The following is a 19420-nucleotide window of genomic DNA, read 5'->3' as shown; positions in this document are numbered from 1 at the left end:
AATTTAGAGGTATGCCATCAATCCTTAATATATTTAATATTCATTTCTTGATAGAAATATATTTGTCTTATATATATGGTTACATAATTTATTCATTATCTATTTAAAAGCTACAAGTTTCAACTACAAATAGAATACTGCTAATCTAAATTAACTATTAATATAAATTAATTAAATAAAACTATTTAAAACATATATTGATGCATGAATGTATTGAGCCTTATTTTCTTTCAAGTCAAAAGCATTTGTAAGTGTTTAGTTTAGAAAAGGGAATTCATTAAATATCTATAAAAGGGAGTTGTACCTAGAATAAAATTCATAGGGAAAACATAATATAAGTGCTTACCCAATTTTTTGGTTAATAATTCTGCCTCCGTAGGTATTGCAGAGACCCTAGGTGGTCTTGCAATCATTCATAACAAGAGGGACTTCCATAGTGTTCTCACAACACCAACCAAGAATCTTCATAAGATCCCTCTCCTTGATCCAAGCCAACTCCATAACCTATCAGAGTGCACACCAAATCCTTATGCACCTTAGGTTCTACATCTTTGGAATAATCCCATGAATGTCCCTCAATCCATCCAATAGATTCATCCAAGCAATCTAATCAACAAATTATCAAATGCTCACAATGCCTCAATAGGAGCCAAACTTGACCTCACCTTAACTAGGTGTTTCCTCCACCTCCACACACATCAAACAACTTCAAATAGCATTTCCCCAAGCTGACTAAGCCCTCAACTCATCAGCTGATACAAAAACCCAGTTTTAGCCCTTCACTAGGCCTACTTCCCTAGTAGGCTTATAATGTGAGCTTGATTTAATTAAGTGTTTTATTGTGTACCTTTTAATGTTTTTAATTTTTATTTTATGCTAATGATGGATGTGATTATGATTATGATGTGATTATGCTCACGATAATTGAATTACATTTGCAGGAAACTGAACCCTTTTCAGGAGCATCCCACACAGTCTCATGGATCGACAGGTATAAGTCAATACTCCTTATAGACAGTCTATTTAATACACTTATCAATAGTAAGATTGATGTCTTCTAAGATCTCTCCCATTTGCAGGTACCAGTGAATAGGTATTTGTCAGAAGTGTCTTCCTCGAGTGAGGGAAATATAGGAATAGAAGAGGAAAGTGAGACATGCAGTTTATCTAGAACAGGGAGATTAACTAGAGGTCAAAGACCTAGAAGGAAATTCAATAAATGCATGAAATTTTTCCTTGCTCAAGGGGGGTCATGTTCTTATGATGATGAGACAGAAGGCGACATCGAGCTACCCTTGAGGTACCAACATCTACAGAAACATTGGGTACCCAAGGAACTTCCTCCAATAAACACTAGTTTTTGTGTTAACGAGAGGATATATCGCATAGTACCATCACCACTACATGGTTTGGGCCTATTTTCTATGGACGACATAAAGGTGTCTTACAAAAAAGTTTCTGAATTGATGGAGTATGTTGGACCATGTTACGATTACAAAAGTTTGATGCATATTGTTAAGTATAAAAAAAGTATGCATAGGTATGCCCTCTCGGCAAATTATATACAACAGCAAGACAATAATCAAAGTAAAAGTGTGGCTATATACATTGATGGAAGGCCAAAAGCAACAGGGAATATTGTGGGTTTTATAAATAGTACACGACCTGGGTCAACTATAAAGCAACCCAATTGCATATTTGAGGTGCGCGAGGGAAATCGTGTATTCATCTGTGCGATAAAATCAATACGTGCAGGGGAAGAGCTTCTTATTGATTACAATTTGAACCACATAGATACAAACGAGGCTACTATCATGGGGGTGGTACATACTATTAAACCAACTTCTAATCAATGACTCCAACATACCATTTAGTCAATAAATTTTTGGCTAACATTTTTATACTTGATCTTTGACACAGGGGCACAATATGGAGCAACCACCCGGAGGGGATGCTAGCGATGTTCCCGACTCATCTACACATGAGCAGGTAAAACTCATTGTAATTGTGCAAACTAGATAAAAGCAAAATGTTTTTTTTTAAATGTTGTTTTCTTCATTTTTTTGGAGTAATTTTGATAATACTAATAATATTGTTGTCACAGAGGGCCAGTGGTCGGAGGGAGGGAAAGGAACCTGTAGTCCCTGATCAGCAGCCCCCCCCTGAGGAGGACCCTTTTTATATTGATTTAGCAGACACCGATGACCCGATCGGTTCGACTAAAAAGTTACTAAAGAAAATTGGCAGAGAAATTTTACGTTTGGCAACCATAAAGCCTACTACTCAGGAAATAAGAGAAAGGGGAGCTGAATTGATGCACACCTCTGAAACCTTAAAAGTAAGTATTAATGAAATTTTTAATTATAACAAGAGTTCAATAATGGTTTTTATGTTATGCTCTTTTATGGCATTAATTAAAATATGGATGCGTTGTCTTTACAGAGTTTTTTGTGTTATTTTGAGCCCCGTTCCCATGATGAGGGTGTTGCAGGTGGTTCAGGTAGATCGCATGTTCCATTCCCCACTTCTATTTTCCACTGAATATATATAGGAATGATCATAATCATTGACAATACATGCTCGAACAATCCTTTTTTTTAATGCTCTAACAATCTTGTCCATGCTAGTCCACGCGTTCTATATTTATGCATGCTCTAACAATTTTATTCTTCAGCTTCACATCAATTGAATCCTATGATGACGCTGTCTCCATCTAGGATGACCACAAATCTCTTTTCGACTGTTGAGTCAGCAACACGTAGCTTACAGGCATCGACTGTTGCACCATCTGCTGGTACACAAATCCCTCTTTTTCTCTCTTATGATAGCAACAAACAGTTTTTTTTTTACAACTTTTTAACATCAATTATCATTTGTTCTTTTATACTTCGTGACAAAGACTTATGAAACTTATGAAACTTTTTGCAATAGGAGCTACAACATCATTTCCTAGATATTCCTATGTTCCTAGTACAGGAACGGTAAAGGATGTCACATTGATCGTCAGCGACGATGAAGGCATTCCATCAAAAGTAGCCAAAGTTCCAAGTACTTTAAAGTTATTATTATTCTATAGTGATATAATAGTAATTTATTTTTTGATCACTCTTCATCGACTAATGATCCCATGATTTTTTTATAGGGAATGATCTTTTTTGGAGAAAACTTGGTGATGAGTGTTTGCGAATATTAGGGCCCACCATGCGTACCTGGTGGAACATCATATCCTAACTAAAACCCCAAACCACTATTTTGATTTCATATCATTGCTATAATAGTTTTCCTTTTCATCCATTTCTTGAACTATATTAAAGGTAGCTTCACTTCATTTATGAGTCTAACATGTTTTTTTTTACTTAAAAGGTGGAATAACCAATGCAAACCGTTGAAGGATGATCTTATAGAGAGCATGACCCAACTCTTTGGACCTCGTGCATTCGAGAGAAACAAGCTCCTTGAAAAATCTGGTTTATGTTTGAAGTATATTAGGGACCAGTACAAAAAAAAATTACGGGATAACCCCAGGTACGAGCGTCCGCCCTATGTTCCTGAGGCTGAGTGGCAGGCTCTGATTTTGGATGGAAAGTATAAAGCTGACAAGAAAAATAATATTACACCAGTGGAGAGTACAACAAGGTATGTGATACTATTGAGAATCTAATTATGTACTAATTAACCTCTATATTTATACTATCTAACATATTTCAAACTTTTCATAGATTGCCTGACACATCAAAGGCAACAAAGGCAAGACTAGAAAAGCACGGGACACACAAGCTCGGCTCTGGTGGTTTTTCAAAACTTCAAGCAAGAGTTGTAAGTATTAGTAAATGAAAAATTGTATCAAATTTTTTATATAATGTGATGGGATGTAAGTGTATGGAATGTTGGATGCCTCAATTGCCCTCCTAACAACTCTCTTTTCTTTGTAAAAGCTTAGCCCTGGTTCTACTAGATTGGCTCTGTCTATATCATGCCCAAATTTCGAAGGAAGAAACCTTTGCATCAAAGTTCAACAATTCTTAAGTCTATTACAGTTAATAAGCATTCATGGTAATAATGTTAGGGTCCTATGTTCTAACCTTAATAGTGCCAATTTCTTTAATGGCGTCTACAATCTTAAGCTGATCTGTAAGTTGACCATAGCCCACAATTGAAATAACTATATCAATGCCTTGCATGGCCTTTACCATTGAATTATGATCACTTAAATCTCCCTGCAAAACACCCATTATAATATACATGCACATTAATAAGACCCATTACAGAACATGTAGACATTAATAAAACCCATTACAACACAAATTTTTACAACTATAATATAGCTCATGATCCCAACCAAATTAGACTCATTGATAAGGAGATCACTAACCGAACACCCCTTCTTAACATAATTTCTAAATACCCAACTTCACAACAAGACAGTCAAACATGATTATTTGTGAGATGACCACTATCTAACAATTTAGCAAACAGCTGCAATAGTAGTTACCATGAACAAACAAGCAAAGCTTAATCATATATTCTAAACCTATATGACCAATCAAAACAATCTACAGTCTGTAAAATCAATATTTTAAACAAGTACACACACTTTACAACTATGCCATACATATCTACCACAAAATCTTAGTTATGAACAGAGCTAGTGACATACATAGACAATGTTAACACCAAAATCTTTCAATTCATGGAGGCACTTTTCTTTGGCAGAATCATGGGCAGTGATGGGTCTAATGAGAGCATAGGTAGAATGGCCTGCATTTACAGCTGCAAGAGAAACAAAGCGACCAATATAACCAGTGGCTCCAATCACTAATATTTTACTTTTCTCTTCGTTCACAAAATCCTCATATGAAGAAATCTCACAAATGGAGGCCATGGTTGAGACTGAATTTTCCTCCAATAGTTGAGAATAAAGGCAGTGATTGAAAGAATGAGGGAATGCAGCAGCACTTGCAGCCATTTTTATTTCCAAAGAGTTGAACTAACTCTTACCCAACTTAAGAATTTGGAGAAAATATGTTGGTACAAGAAAAGCATACAAACACGGAACATTTATATAGTAGATTGCTCCATCAAAATTGCTCGATTTCTCTCCTATTATATTGTGATGGATATAGATGATTTGCTGTTGATATTTTAACTACCCTCCATTGGTTGATGAAACAATGCAAGTAAAATTCACCATACCACGCAAAAATGCAGGGCTTAGAGTTCAAGAGATGCCTCATAGAAGAGGATAAGAGAATTGGCTTCCAACAAGGCTATAGAGCCGTGGCTGAATGGCTACGAGCTGAAATCAGTGTGGAAGGTTCTAATAATGATGCATCTGAGCCATAGGTAAATAAGCTAAATGAAATTTATTTCAAATTGAATACTTTACCAATTAGTCTATTTGATGTTAAGTTCCAATATAAAGTGAGTATATCTGTTTTAAGCAAGGAATGATAACAATGCGTAGGATGTTGGAATGCAGCCTGACAATCCTTCTACACAATCTGTGGATGCCGAAGGTTCGCATGATGTGCATCCCAGTGGTGGAGGTATACATTTGCTATTAAATTTTTTATATGTAATTGCAATTGGTGTTTGGATTAAAGTAACATTTTGTATAGCAGCTGTAGAGGATCGAGGGGTCGATGTTCATGACCGTGTTGACATTGAGTCCAGACAAAATGATGTGGTCAGATCAAGTAAAGAGCACCATAGTTATGTTATTTAAAATAATTAAATACTTGTAACAATTATAATAAATTATTTTTAATTTAACTCTTTTATTTTTTATTGCAGAGGACCCCCCTTTGCAACAGCATAGGAATTTGAGATCATCAAGAACAGAGAACAAAACAACTAATGAGGGGAGAATTGATGATGACACTGATGCTCCTCTTAGAGCTTACATAGAAAAAAGAAATAGAAAAAAAAAAAAAAAAATGATTGTCATCTACATACCTTAATTGATAATGACTGAATTTTATGTCTCAATGAATTTGATTATGTGCTAATGAATGTTCATGAATTATGTGTTAATGCATAATATTGATGAATGTTGCATGTTAATGAATCTAATGTGTTAATGAATGTTATCATGTGATATTGATTGAATGTTACATTTTATTAATGGTTGAAAGAATGAATGAATGTTAGATGTTAACAGGGAATGTAGAGTGATGTTAGGGGGAGAGGGGTGGGGCCAAATGAGCTTCCACCTTCACGTGGTTGGACCTATTTAGTAGAGAATATTAAACTATTCTCGAAACAAAGTGAAGCTCAATAAGATAGTAACAATAGGTAGAAACAAGAAGAAATAAAAAGCTCCTTCTAGAACATAACTCTTACCAATTATTGCTATCTTCCCCACACTAGGAATCTCCATCATATTCTCATATGCCTGCAACAAAATTAGAATAACTAACCAAAAATAACTCATATTTTCATACTTCTCCATGCTTGGAATATAATCACCTTGTTTAGCCTTCCCTTGGCTCTTCATCTCCATTGTCTTCTTATCCTTCTCTTTGCACCTTGAGACCTCTACTGCTATCTGCAACATGTCTTCACACCCTTTCCATTTGCCTTCATATACCAACTCCTAGTTGGTGGCTGTTCTATCCGATTTAGTCATCATTGTCTTTGTGAATTTTCTTTGTCCAACTTTAAATGGACACCATATAGAACCAATCAATATCATATCTGCTTCTCCAAGCCTCGTTTCTTTGCTATTTACATCAGCATTTGTACTTTTCATCTTTGTTCCAATCATCTCCTTTCCCTCAAGCCCTTCAAGACCTGATCTTTTTATGTCTTCATCAGCATCCTTTCTCTTTACCTCTGCTACAACCTTTTGAACCTTTTTGGTGTTAGGTTCTCCTTGTTCTTCAACACTTGATTGCTGCTCATTTGTTATTTGTCCTTCAAATGGACAACTTGTCTTCATACCATCCTTTTCTAGGTTCTTTTCCTCAACCTCATTCTCATTAGTTGTTTGCTTCAAAGCATCATTCTTTTTTATCAAAACATCTTCCATTGCTTCACCATGTTCCTCTTTTCTTAGGAACCTTTCCCTCTCAAAGATGCCAATGCTCGCTGACACCTTTGAAGTTGTCTTGTGCTCCTCCAATGGTGTTAATACCATCTTCTCTCCATTATTTGTGAAAGTGTAGGTGTTCTTTCTGCCATCATGTAGGGATCTTTTCTCAACCTGCCATCATGTAGGTGTTCTTTCTGCCACCATGTAGGGATCGTTAGTATTCTAATTTAAAAAAATCCAAACTAATATAGTTATTTGTTTTCACTCTAGGATTTTCTAAGACAACTAATTATTTTATCTCACTGCTTTTCAGCTTGCATAAACAACTGCAAGATTATTATTTTATCATAACTCTAATTTCTTACGATACCATCCTTATCTATTTGGAAACATTGTAGGTAACAATCGCTTCCTTGGCTTCGGTTTTTAATGAATATTCTCTAAAGAGCCAATTTGAGACAAGCATCTACCTTCAGGTGAGTAATTTGTAGTGATCTACTGATATCCTAGAGATCATTACTAGTCTAATATGGGTTTGTCACTTGGGCATGCTTAATTAGTAGAAATGAGGATTTTCTATTGCTCATAAAACCTAGTAAGCATATGATAGTATTTTCTATGATATTTATATTGAGTAGAAATCATGTCCTTACTATTTGTGAAGTGCTAAAATGTTTTTCAACAAACATGATTGGTTTCACCCTGAAAGCTTTAGTTTCCCCCAATAGGTTGGCTATCTAACACTTGAGGCATTTGTTCAATTCTTGGACGAGTTTCAGGAGGAGAAACCTGGGGATTCAGTCCTAGAAAAAAATGAACATGAGATTGGATGGCTTGAAGCTAGGAAGCCTTTCTATCCAACAATGTTTGATCCTGTACTTCAGATTTTTAGTCATGACCAACCACTTAGTTGTTTGGGAAGACCCAAGTATGTAATTGCATTGTATTAGATATGGTTTATGTTTTTGTCGAGATTCTATTTCTACAAAAATGTTGTGCAGTCTGTAACTTCTAATTGTATGGTTTTTTAACATAATTTTTGTTTTAATTTGATTTAGTTAGATTGAAAAAAGTCTACACAGTTACTGCTACAAGCTCTTTCAATTTTCACCTAATGGAATGTAGAAATCTCATGTCTTCAAATGTTTAATAGAATATGTATATGAATTAGGTGACACCTAATGTATATGAATTAGGCCACATTAGGTGTGAGCTAATTCATATACATTGGTCAATCTCTTGAAATATTTTCATCCTTGTTGTCTTGGAGTTTCTCCCCGTCTTAGTCTTTTAAGTTGGTCCAAGGAATGAGTTTCAGCCCAGCCTTACTTCAAATGCCAAATCTCTGTTGGCGTGATGATGAAGGATTCACATACCATCAATGGTCTAATTTTCCAAGTTGCCTTTTTAGATGCATGATCTTTTCTTGATGTCTTGGAGATCTTCTCCATCCTTGATCATGATAGCCACCTTCCCAACTTCTCTTGAGGTCTCATTTTTGGAATGCTTTCAGCTCCTCTTTCCATTCTCAGTCCTGCAACAAACAATTATTAGGATTGCATTTTCCCTTAATTGAATCTAATCCTAAAACAAAGGTTAGCGCAAGTCAAGTTCCTAAAATGAGAACTTCTGATGTTTATATCAGACTTGGAAAACAAACTAATTGAAGCCTATTGCATCCTTTAACACTACTAAAATTGATTTTTTTTGAGGCTAAGGGCCGTACTGCTAGTAATATTACTTTTGCTAAATCAAATTTGATAAATATGTCAAAATCAAATGATATTAGTTTCTTAATCTGAACTGAGACTAAATTATGTTGAGCTAGACTCGTTGTTTGAAAGGTCACCAGTGATCAAAATTAGAGTTTGGATGCTCAGAAAGGGAGCCCTTCAAAAATGGTTGCTTGTAGTTGATATAGGAATGACAGAGAGATTTTTGTATGTTGCCCTCTCCACTACAGATGTGTTTAAAAAAGGTGGATCAGAGCCCTGTTATGGACGACATTCTCAAAGATCTCATCAATCAGCCCCTGCAAGTTCTAAATCCAGCTCTTGATTGTGTTAGGGATGAATAAAATGGAAGCTAGGCTATCTTATTTATATAGTAGCATCTAGATTTGGGGCCTCCATTTCTCATTAAATGCATTACCTTGAACTTTGTGATAAATAGGGCCATTGATTTACTTAAATCATTGTCTTAGATATTAATTTTAATATTTAAAATACAAAGTTGAGGCCTTTATTTGATTTAAATACCAATCAACCTCAGTAAAGCTACACATTTCATGCAAATCAGGCCCTTATTGGATTCAAGTTACATTGGGGCCATGTATAGGCCCACACACTATGTTTATAGGGCCGGTTGCTTAGAAATTTGAACCCAGCTAATCATCCAAGTCCACATTGCTGCCTTATCTTGAGTTTTGTGCTCAGTTCTCTGCCAATTAAGCTCAATTTTAGCTTGTTGGGCGCATTTAAGGCCACATGTTAAGCATATAAGATCAGACCAATGGGGTTTGAGTACCACACATTTTGTATCCATGACTGTAGATTACTTAGAGCCATGTTGATTGAGATTCAATGGTATATGTCCCACAATATGGCCCCAAAATGAAGTAATTTTAGGCCCGACATCACTCCCAATGCAAGTTGCCACATATAAAGTAAGATTTGGGGCCATTTCATCCCAATTTGTAATTTTTTGCAGGGTCTAATATGTTTTCTGGGTCTAACGATGCCTTGGGGACACAAGAACTTCAAGTCTTGTGATCTATTTAGCAAGTTCTCTGGTACTGTTATAAGTCTTAATACCACTCCTTCAGATATGGGCCCTCCTATGACCTAGACATGGTTTTGAGGGCCTAATGAAGGCCACATTAGGCACTTCTTGGTATGGAGGGCTTCAAATGTGCTCAAATTCCACTCACAACTAGAACTGCTACAGGGCTAGCAAACTTCAAAGATTGTGCACCACAACCTTCTCACTAAAAATCTACAAAGACAAAATTTAGAGATTGAAAAGCTGGAAAATAAATTGAATTTTTTTGTAAATGATTGATTTATTTATTTATTTGTACTAAGTTTTTACTTTTCTAATGTATAAAGGTGAAGATAACAGCCTTATGTCTTTGTCCTTGTAAACTTCTTCAAAATTTTGTCCTTAAGGTCATTGTGAGGGACCATCCTCTATATTCATGTGTTGGGGCCATCCACGATGTTAACTTTCAAATTGTGTTTATTTCTATTTTTCAATTTAGTCATGCCAAATATTGGTAAGTGGTGTAAAAAGTACAAATCTAATTGCCACTCCAATGCATAGTGCTATGTACAAAAGACCAATTCGTGCATATGTAGAAGCAAAGGGTTTCCATGAGCTAGAGGTGGAGAATTTAAATCCTAAAGCTACTTGTCTCCATACAAAAACCACAACATTTAAATCGAGAAAGAGGAAAAACTGAAGCCTCACTTGAAAAAGGAAGAACGAGAAAAAACCAAGTTAGGAAATGAATGGGAGGAAGATTTTCACAATCTAACCTTAATAGACCACCAAAAATAGTGGTAACAAGATACAAGGAGAGAAAATAGTTTTTGACACTTGGAAGGAATAGAATCAGTTAATTTTTTGAGTCCTCCTTCTGTCACAAATGAAATGAGTACATGGATTGATGATGATTATGAGATTGTTCATACTGCATCTCAACGTCATACATTGAGGATGACATAGTAGGGATTGAATCTAGGGGTCATCATTTAGATTATGTGAAGCTGCTTGGAGATAAGGATGTTGATCAAAATTATCCTTCACCTTTTAAAAAGTACATGACATTGACTAGCATGTCAGTTTTTGTGCATGAGAAGAGTAATATTTCTAATGTAGGTCAATCAAAAAATACATTGTGTGTCAAATCTAATCACCTCGAGGAAGATAGACAAAGAGATGTGATAGTGAAGGATAGGAACAAGTAGGTGAGAAAATGTTTTGATGAAACTATGGCAAGCGAAGAACTAGGGAAACTAAGGGATTGTGCTGAAGATGTTGAAAGAGCTCTATGATATCTAGGCATGCCAAGACGATAGCTTCACAACAAAGAGAGAAGTTGCAAAAAATTAAATAGGAGAGATTGTTCAGACTAAGTATTGTAATTCAAATATTGCTTCAAGAACTTCACTCACATTTACCTTGTCAAAAATCTCAACATATAGCATTGAAGTCCTTTAAGGATGAGGTAACAAGACAGTAAGCAAGAATAGATCAATAGTTATATATCGTAGGACCTTGGATTGATATAAGCGAAAAAATGATAAGTTGATAGATGTTCATGAAAACATAAAAAATAGATAATCAAGGTGTAGGAACAAAACACTTCAAGGAACCAAAATACAAAGGAAGAAATGATAAAGTGGACAACTTACTGAGACCTATGACCTAAAACGTTGTCCAGAGAAATCAAACAAGGAAAGTTTGGAAGAAGAGAGATTTGACTTCAGAAATAAGGATAACTTTCAACTTGTTAATAATCCCTTATTTGAGGTTAGAGCTAATGTTTGATGTTCCCTTATATGACTCCTAAGGGTCTGTGACTAAATCCTTATATTTTAAATCACAATAAACTTCTTTCTATTTTTACTTATACTCAATTCTTTATTTTGCCACAAATAAATGTTAGGTATTAATAACAATATTTTTTCAGGGTAGATATATCAATGCAATTGTGCATGTATCTTGATGTTATGTACAAGTAATATCACCCATGCTTCTGATATATTCTTTAATTCACTGCTAGAGAGATGCAACTGGTCTTTGGTAAAGAATATAGACGAACAATATGCAAATGTCTTTTTAAGTAGTTCTGATATCTTCAATCAAACTTTGATAACCAAAAATACTTCCAATAATGATGGAAATGACTTTGTGAAAATTCCCAATCCAATTAATCAATATCAAAGACTAAACAAGAATTATTTATATTGAAGTTGGAAGTATAGTGATAGTCAACTAAATGACCTAATGTCATAGATCCTGTCGATCTAATGTTGATTACTGATATGCAATAAGTATCATTAGAATTTTTGTAGAGCAATTTGCAAGACCAAGTAATCACTATTACAGATTTATCATAATGTAAAAGTGATATGTACCATACTGGTCTGAAGTTATTCACTGTATCTGATATCTGCCTTATTGAAATGTGATATGATTGATTCTATTTGGTTTGTAAAGATGTTGGATATTTATTTGATCTCTGTCTGATATAATATCGTTGTAATGGTGATGACCCAATGATGGGTGATATGTACTGTTGCAGTTTCTGATGTAACTCTTGTTACTTATGTGATATATATTTCACTATTCCTGATCTTAATCATTGTACTCATGGGATCTGGCTTGCTAATGTCTAGTGGATTACTACCACTTATGTCTGTATAGAATATAAAGTAATCTTCTATCTAAATAATGTCCTTGGACTGGTTATTGATGCCTTTTTAATATCATTTGAAGAATTGCAACTCTTCATTGCATCTTTTAGTATTTGGCTCCTCTGTCATTATTGCACCCTTTTGGATAACTAATCTGTGATTAGTATTTGTGATCACCATGATATAATTTAAAGAGAAAACACTTACATTTTAGTATCAAGCTTGTTTTATGAATGAATGGAGAAAAACTAGTGACATATCCATTTCAGCTTTGTGTTTTTTACTATTAGTATTTGATTATTAGAACATAACTATACATCATTGTGAATTGGAGTTTCAGCAAAGATTTAATATTATTTGGATTTCTTTCTTATTGTAGCAAAGGTTATGGAGGCCCTGAACATTCCAAGAGGTGTCCGGCATGTGCTTTTTTGAACACCTAATACTAATAGGTATTTTAAGTTTTAATAATATGGATCTGTATAATTCTAGTTTTAATACAATCTTATTGTAGGTTGATAGATTTTCTTAACAAGTTTTCAAAGTGTTTTCTGTAAAGTCATTGTTCACTCCAGTTTGATCATCCTGAATTTTAGCTGCAGGTGCCTTGTCTTTGGTCAAGCATAAAGCTTTCCTTAGGCCCATGTAAGAATTATCCCATTACACAGTAGTGGAGCAGTTAGATGGGGGTGTGAAAAGAGATCAATGTGAACGATGCAAAGTAAAAGTGAAGGCTCTAGAACAACTCAAAATTGATAAAGCACCACATGTTCTTGCAATTCATCTCAAGCGCTTCAGTGTAGTTGGATCTGGAGGAAAAATTGACAAAAAAGTAGACTTTGGTTGTACGTTGGATCTCAAACCATTTGTTAGCCGTTCACATGTAAGTAGCCCTTACAATATTATTTGCCAGTGGATCACATTTTCAGTGGAATCTAATAATATAGTTTTTGTAATATCTACTTTTTTTTAATAAATATTGCACATTTGAATGATATTCTAGTTTCTCTATCTATTGATCAATCACAGGAGGGCAATTTTAAGAACACTCTTTATGGTGTTCTTGTTCATGATGGCTGGAGCACACATTCTGGTCATTATCTCTGCTTTATTCATTCATCCACAGGCATCTGGCATGCTTGAGATGATAATCGGGTATACATTTGCTACAATTGTGAAGTTAATTTTGTGGAGCAAGATCATTATAATTTGTGTATAACAAGATACACAAAAGAACTACAATTTTATGTAGAACATTTTCTTTATATGGTAACACTAATTATACTAAAGTTTCTTAGACTGATTGAAGTTATTCTTATGACATTTTTTACTCTAGGTCTATTCAGTCAGTGAGAAAAGTGTGCTTTCCGAGAAAGCTTACATGCTATTCTATATACAAGATAAGAAAACTAGCATTCAAACAGCAGGTGGGTCTGAATCTCAGTATAATGGCTCTAAACTAAAGAAGAGGGTGTCATTGAACATTGGACATCTAAAGGAAAACCACTTACAAGATTCATATGGCCCCCAGGTGACAGAAAACATGTATTCTTTCTAAACGACAGCAATCTCTTTTAGTGTTGCAGGTGTAAACAAGATATCCCAACAGGTAGAAAATTTGTCAAATGTCAATTTCATTTCAGAAAGTCTAGAAAAGAACACAAGTTCTGGCCAGTCATGCAGTAAATCCAGATCATCAACAGATCATGATGCATCATGCTTGCGGCGGGGCCGCTGTGGCAGCAACGCGAGCGGCCCTGCCGCAAGCATGATGCATCATGATCTACTGATGATCTGGATTTACTGCATGACTGGCCAAAACTTGTGCTCTTTTCAAGACTTTCTAAAATGAAATTGACATTTGACAAATTTTCTACCTGTTGGAAGGATATCTTGTTTACACCTACAACACTAAAAGAGATTGCTGTCGTTTGGAAAGAATGCATGTTTTCTATCACCTGGGTGGCATATGAATTCATATGCCCCATGATGCATCATGCTTCTGGTGGGGCCGCTGTGGCGGTGATGGAAGTTGGCATCACCGCCACAGCGGCCCTGCCATATTGCTAACTGCAGACGTCGCAATTGCGACATCCGCCCACACATTGCGACGAAATGTGCATCACATGCATAGCGTCGCCATCGTAATTCCTCCCTTTGTGTCACAATTGCGATACATTGGAAACATTGCGACGGCCGACAGCGTCAACACCAGCACTATCGCACTGCTAGCCCTATCGCAATTTTTGAGGGTCGTCGCAATTGCGACGCCCATGGGAGAACTGTAAAGGCTCTCGCCTTAGCCAACCCGTGGGTAGATGCTGATGCCACCCTGTCGCAATGCGTGGGGAAGACATCGAAATTGCAACGGCCGCCGCATGCATTGCAACGGGAGCCATGCCCGGTTAGAATGGTGAAATTATGACGGATAGGCGTCAAAATTGTGATGTCTAAGGATAGACATCATAATTTGCGACTGAAAAACAATGACATCTAATACCGTCACAGTGGCGACACATTTCCATCGTAATTGCGACACTTAGCCATCGCAAATTGATTGCAAATGTATTAGTGTATGGATGTGGGTGTTTCTATCTCTTCAACTTCAACTTGGTGACCATCATTTCTGACACCAGATTGTTAGTACTTCCACCATCAATGATCACATCACAACACCTATCTTCACATTTGTACCTTGTGTGAAACAAGCTCCTTCTTTGATCAGGTTCATTCTCACCACTTAGTAGGACTCTTTAGTTAACTAGGATGTCTCCTCTTTTAGCATCTCTAGAATGTGAGGATCTATCATCTTCATCAACATGTACAACTATTGCCTAGCCTTTGGTTATTTGATCTATCCTTCCTTGGAACTTGGTATATTCAAATGCTCTATGTCCTTCTTCTCTATAGTAAAACAAATCCCCATAGAAGCCTCCTCTTCTAGATCCTTGTCCTCTACCTCTTCCTCTCTAATTGCTATTATTTTGATCATGGAAATGATTGGAATTGTTTCCCCTTTGGTTTTGATTGCTACTTCTAGCTTCTTCCTTGTTCTTTTGATCATCATTATGACTACCATAAGATCGTACAATAGATCTTCCACCACTACCTCTTCCACTATTCTTATTATCAAACTTCTTGTTTAGTTTCTCCTCAACACTTAGGGAAAATTGGTATGCCTCCTTAATATTGTTCATTCAAACCACACTCAACTCATTGTGAATGCTTGGCCTTAACCCATAAATATAATGGGTGACTTTCTCCTTATCAGCTTTCACATGGCCAGTTCTAATGAGAATTCAATAGAACTCTTCGATATACACTTGAATGGATTTTCTTGCTTGCTTTAACCCTTGCATTTTCTTCAACGGATCAAGTTCATAATCTATAAGAATGAATTTTCATTGTAGTTTAGCTACCATCCATTCCCATCTAGTGATTTTGTCCTTTCCCTTTCTATTTCACTCCAACTGAACCTCCTACCACTAGATCTTCACACATCTCTTCAATTTTGCCTTTACAAACTTGACCTTATTAGGATCTTCAACATCTTCATACTAAAAGTACTCCTCTAGTTCATTGATCCAATCGATCAGCTCCTTTGGATTAAGATTTCCCAAAAAAATGTGGAAACTTCAAGCTTAGATCTTTTTCCAATCTTAGAGATGGCCCTAAAAAGCCTCTCTTCCTTAAGGTTTAGAACTACCTCTGCTCAAGCATTTTCTTCTACCTTGTCCTCATCCTCACTTTCATCTCTTATAGGAAGATTTATTCCCCTGTGCATTTGTTCTTCCAATGCTTACATTTTTCTTTAGAGGGCTCAAAAACCCTTAGGTGTAACACCTACAACTCTTCCACCATGCTCTCTTTGTTGAGACATTTTTGCGCTTTCACTAAAACCCTAGTGGAAAATACCTCACAATCGATAATCTATCTACATGCTTAGCCCAAATGATAGTCCCAGTATGAACTACCTCACAGTCAACAATGTGTCCACACACTCAAGAACTTTAGCTCTATTACCACATGATGAGGGGAACTCCCCTTAAAACCATAAACACATAACAGAGACAAAGAAACAATAGCAAATGTGAGAACAAAATATGGACTTCCTATTTTCCTTGCAACTGCAAAATTATAGAATTCACAGGTACAATATGCTAACCTACATGGGTGCCTTCATTACAATAATCTACAAGACTAAGCTGCAAACTTCCACCTCAAGTTGTCCTAGGCAATGTTTGGGCCTTTCTTAAATAGGCAATTTTATGCTGCTCAAGAAGGTTGTAGACATTGAAACTTAATACATAGAGCCGATAGACCCTAACAATACATATAGAGTTAGCCAAATTCATTTTTGACAAATTATTTTAGATATTTTGATAGCACAAATTCAGAAGGCCATAATTCTGAAATCGTTGCTCCAATCAGCTATTATAACCACTTTTTGGAAATACCAACTCTTGATCTATAGTCTCAAAATTGTGCTAGTGCCCTTCCAATGAGTTTTTGGACCTCATCTGGGCACTCTAAGGCCTCCAATGATGAGCCTAAAGATTTCTCTCCAAATTTTTCCACCGAAAATCCACATTAACTTCTTTGATACTTATTCTTGAGAAATAAGATTTTTATGGTAGGCTTACAACTCTAAAATGAACCTTTGTATAGAAAATGAGAACATTCCAAGCTCATATGGAAAACTTACTAAAAATAGCAAGTTCCCATAAATAGTAACCACCCTGTCTACTAGTCCTTATTAAAATAGAAAAGACTAAAAATTAAATATTTTTGGGTGATGTAAGATTGCTCTTACACCCAGGATGCTCCTGCATCAAGACAACAAACTTCCTATTCTATTAGCACCACATCGAGAGAAATTAGGTGAAGAATTCTTAGATGATTCTTATATCCCTTAATCACAAAGGGTGAAAACCTAGTCATACAAAAGAGAGGAAGAAACATCATGATGTTCATGCATTCTATTTTCTCATTTGATTGCTTATTATGAGCACATAATTTATTTTTGAAAGAACTTATCAAAGTGATGAGAGGACAAGCTTTGCATCATTAAAATAATATGTCAAGAAAAGTAATGGATGTGTTGATGTTGGTTACTTCTTATGATCAGAGGTAACATGAGTATGGTGCATTAATCATAATTATACTGATAACGTCTATAATAAATAAAACTAATCTAATTTCCAAGGAGTTTGATCTAAAAATAGGATGATATTTTGGTTCATCAGTAATAAATTTTTTGTAATGACTATTCCTACAAAACCAATGCCACATCAACAATCGACATAATATGAAGAAGTTAAGGAGAGTAAAAGTCATTTGAATATTGACCAATCAACATTAGATGATTAATTATCATCAAATTCAACATAAATGATACAAATACATTTATGCTCAAATCTAAAAGAAACCATAATTTAGTACCTAGAATACCAAGATGTATAGATTATGTCAACCTTTTTGATAGAAGCTCTAGAATCTATCTAAGATCATACGGGTGAGAATATTGTAGGAGTTCTTTATCACCCTACCATGAAGCTATTAAGATTTCTTAGAATCTTTCTTGATAAGAAAGATACCTAGTTTGGTATGGAGGAGGTCTAACTAGGTAAAACCAATAGATGTAATGGAACTATGTTGTTAAAGGAAAACATGTTCATATCATAAAGAAACACAAGTAGTGCTCTTAAATTTCCCAAAAGTACATTAATAATCATAATAACCACCATATTTCATACTAAAGTGTAAGGAACATTCGTCATTATTACTTTTCTTGCAAACCTCCTATAAACAATAGGTCATTATAGGACATAAAGAACATGATAATTTTTAAGGTCATTCTCCCTAAGATCAAGAATGTTATTTATTGTTGATCTTAGATTGGTTTTCACAAGTGAGTGTCAACACACTTAAGTCATTTACTCAATTCATGTCAAAGTAGTAGTACATGCTGAGCACAACATGTAAATATTAGACCATGCCAAGTTGCAATGATTGTTGAGTCACTCAGGTGTCAAGTAGATAGGCCATGCGAAGTGATTTAGGAGTTGAGTAAATAGTAGATTGATAAGTAGGAGATGATTTCCACAGCTAGTCAAATTGTGATGTGAATATCAAGATTTAACTGTGTGATTTTTGAGTCAAACTCGATGACCCATGTTTCATGAGTAGTGATTCAACATGAATCCATCTCTCATGAGAATAAATGGAACACTTCGCACTCATTGGATCTAGGTGATGCTCACAGGGGTGAAGCACCAGGACTTCCCGGGAGGTCACCCATCCCAGTACTACTCCAGCCTGAGCGTGCTTAACTACGGAGTTTCCTCCACATTTAAACCCAAAGCTTGCAACCCCATTTGCAAAACCTTCACCAAGTGTTGTGCCTTATGAACCATTCATTAGAAAGCCCCTTAAGCTCATCAATTGATAAGTAGGAGATGATTTCCATAGCTAGTCAAATTGTGATGTGAATATCAGGATTTAACTGTATGATTTTTGAGTCAAACTCGATGACCCATGTTTCATGAGTAGAGATTCAACATGAATCCATCTCTCATGAGAATAAATGGAACACTTAGCACTCATTGGATCTAGGTGATGCTCACAAGGGTGAAGCATCGAAACTTCCTGGGACTTCATGAGAAATGGATTCATGTTGAATCACTACTCATGAAACATGGGTCATCGAGTTTGACTCAAAAATCACATAGTTAAATCCTGATATTCACATCACAATTTGACTAGCTATGGAAATCATCTCCTACTTATCAATTGATGAGCTTAAGGGGCTTTCTAATGAATGGTTCATAAGGCACAACACTTGGTGAAGGTTTTGCAAATGGGGTTGCAAGCTTTGGGTTTAACTATGGAGGAAACTCCGTAGTTAAGCGCGCTCAGGCTGGAGTAGTACTGGGATGGGTGACCTCCCAGGAAGTCTCAATGCTTC

The 19420-nt window shown here is 35.7% G+C and overlaps 1 protein-coding gene across 1 annotated transcript; it reads left to right on the top strand.

Moving 5' to 3' along the window:
- The first annotated feature begins 3330 nt into the window (after nt 1-3330).
- LOC149568466 (uncharacterized) lies at nt 3331-12865 on the top strand. The gene is made up of 3 exons (XM_089817565.1): nt 3331-3636; nt 3720-3816; nt 12833-12865. Exons 1-3 carry the CDS (start codon nt 3332-3334, stop codon nt 12851-12853), a joined length of 423 nt encoding a protein of 140 aa, XP_089673691.1. The 5' UTR covers nt 3331; the 3' UTR covers nt 12854-12865.
- Nucleotides 12866-19420: the final 6555 nt, after the last annotated feature.

This window comes from Cupressus sempervirens, chromosome 3, assembly GCF_028749045.1.
Source record: "Cupressus sempervirens isolate cs-2001-9-10 chromosome 3, ASM2874904v1, whole genome shotgun sequence".
Lineage (NCBI taxonomy): Eukaryota > Viridiplantae > Streptophyta > Pinopsida > Cupressales > Cupressaceae > Cupressus > Cupressus sempervirens.
This window is presented reverse-complemented; position numbering and strand designations above follow the sequence as displayed.

Coding starts and splice junctions, on each gene's coding strand:
- LOC149568466 (XM_089817565.1), top strand. CDS start 3,332: ATGAGTCTAACATGTTTTTTTTTACTTAAAAGGTGGAATAACCAATGC. Junction 3,637..3,719: donor CCAGTGGAGAGTACAACAAG/GTATGTGATACT, acceptor AACTTTTCATAG/ATTGCCTGACACATCAAAGG. Junction 3,817..12,832: donor CAAAACTTCAAGCAAGAGTT/GTAAGTATTAGT, acceptor TTCTTATTGTAG/CAAAGGTTATGGAGGCCCTG.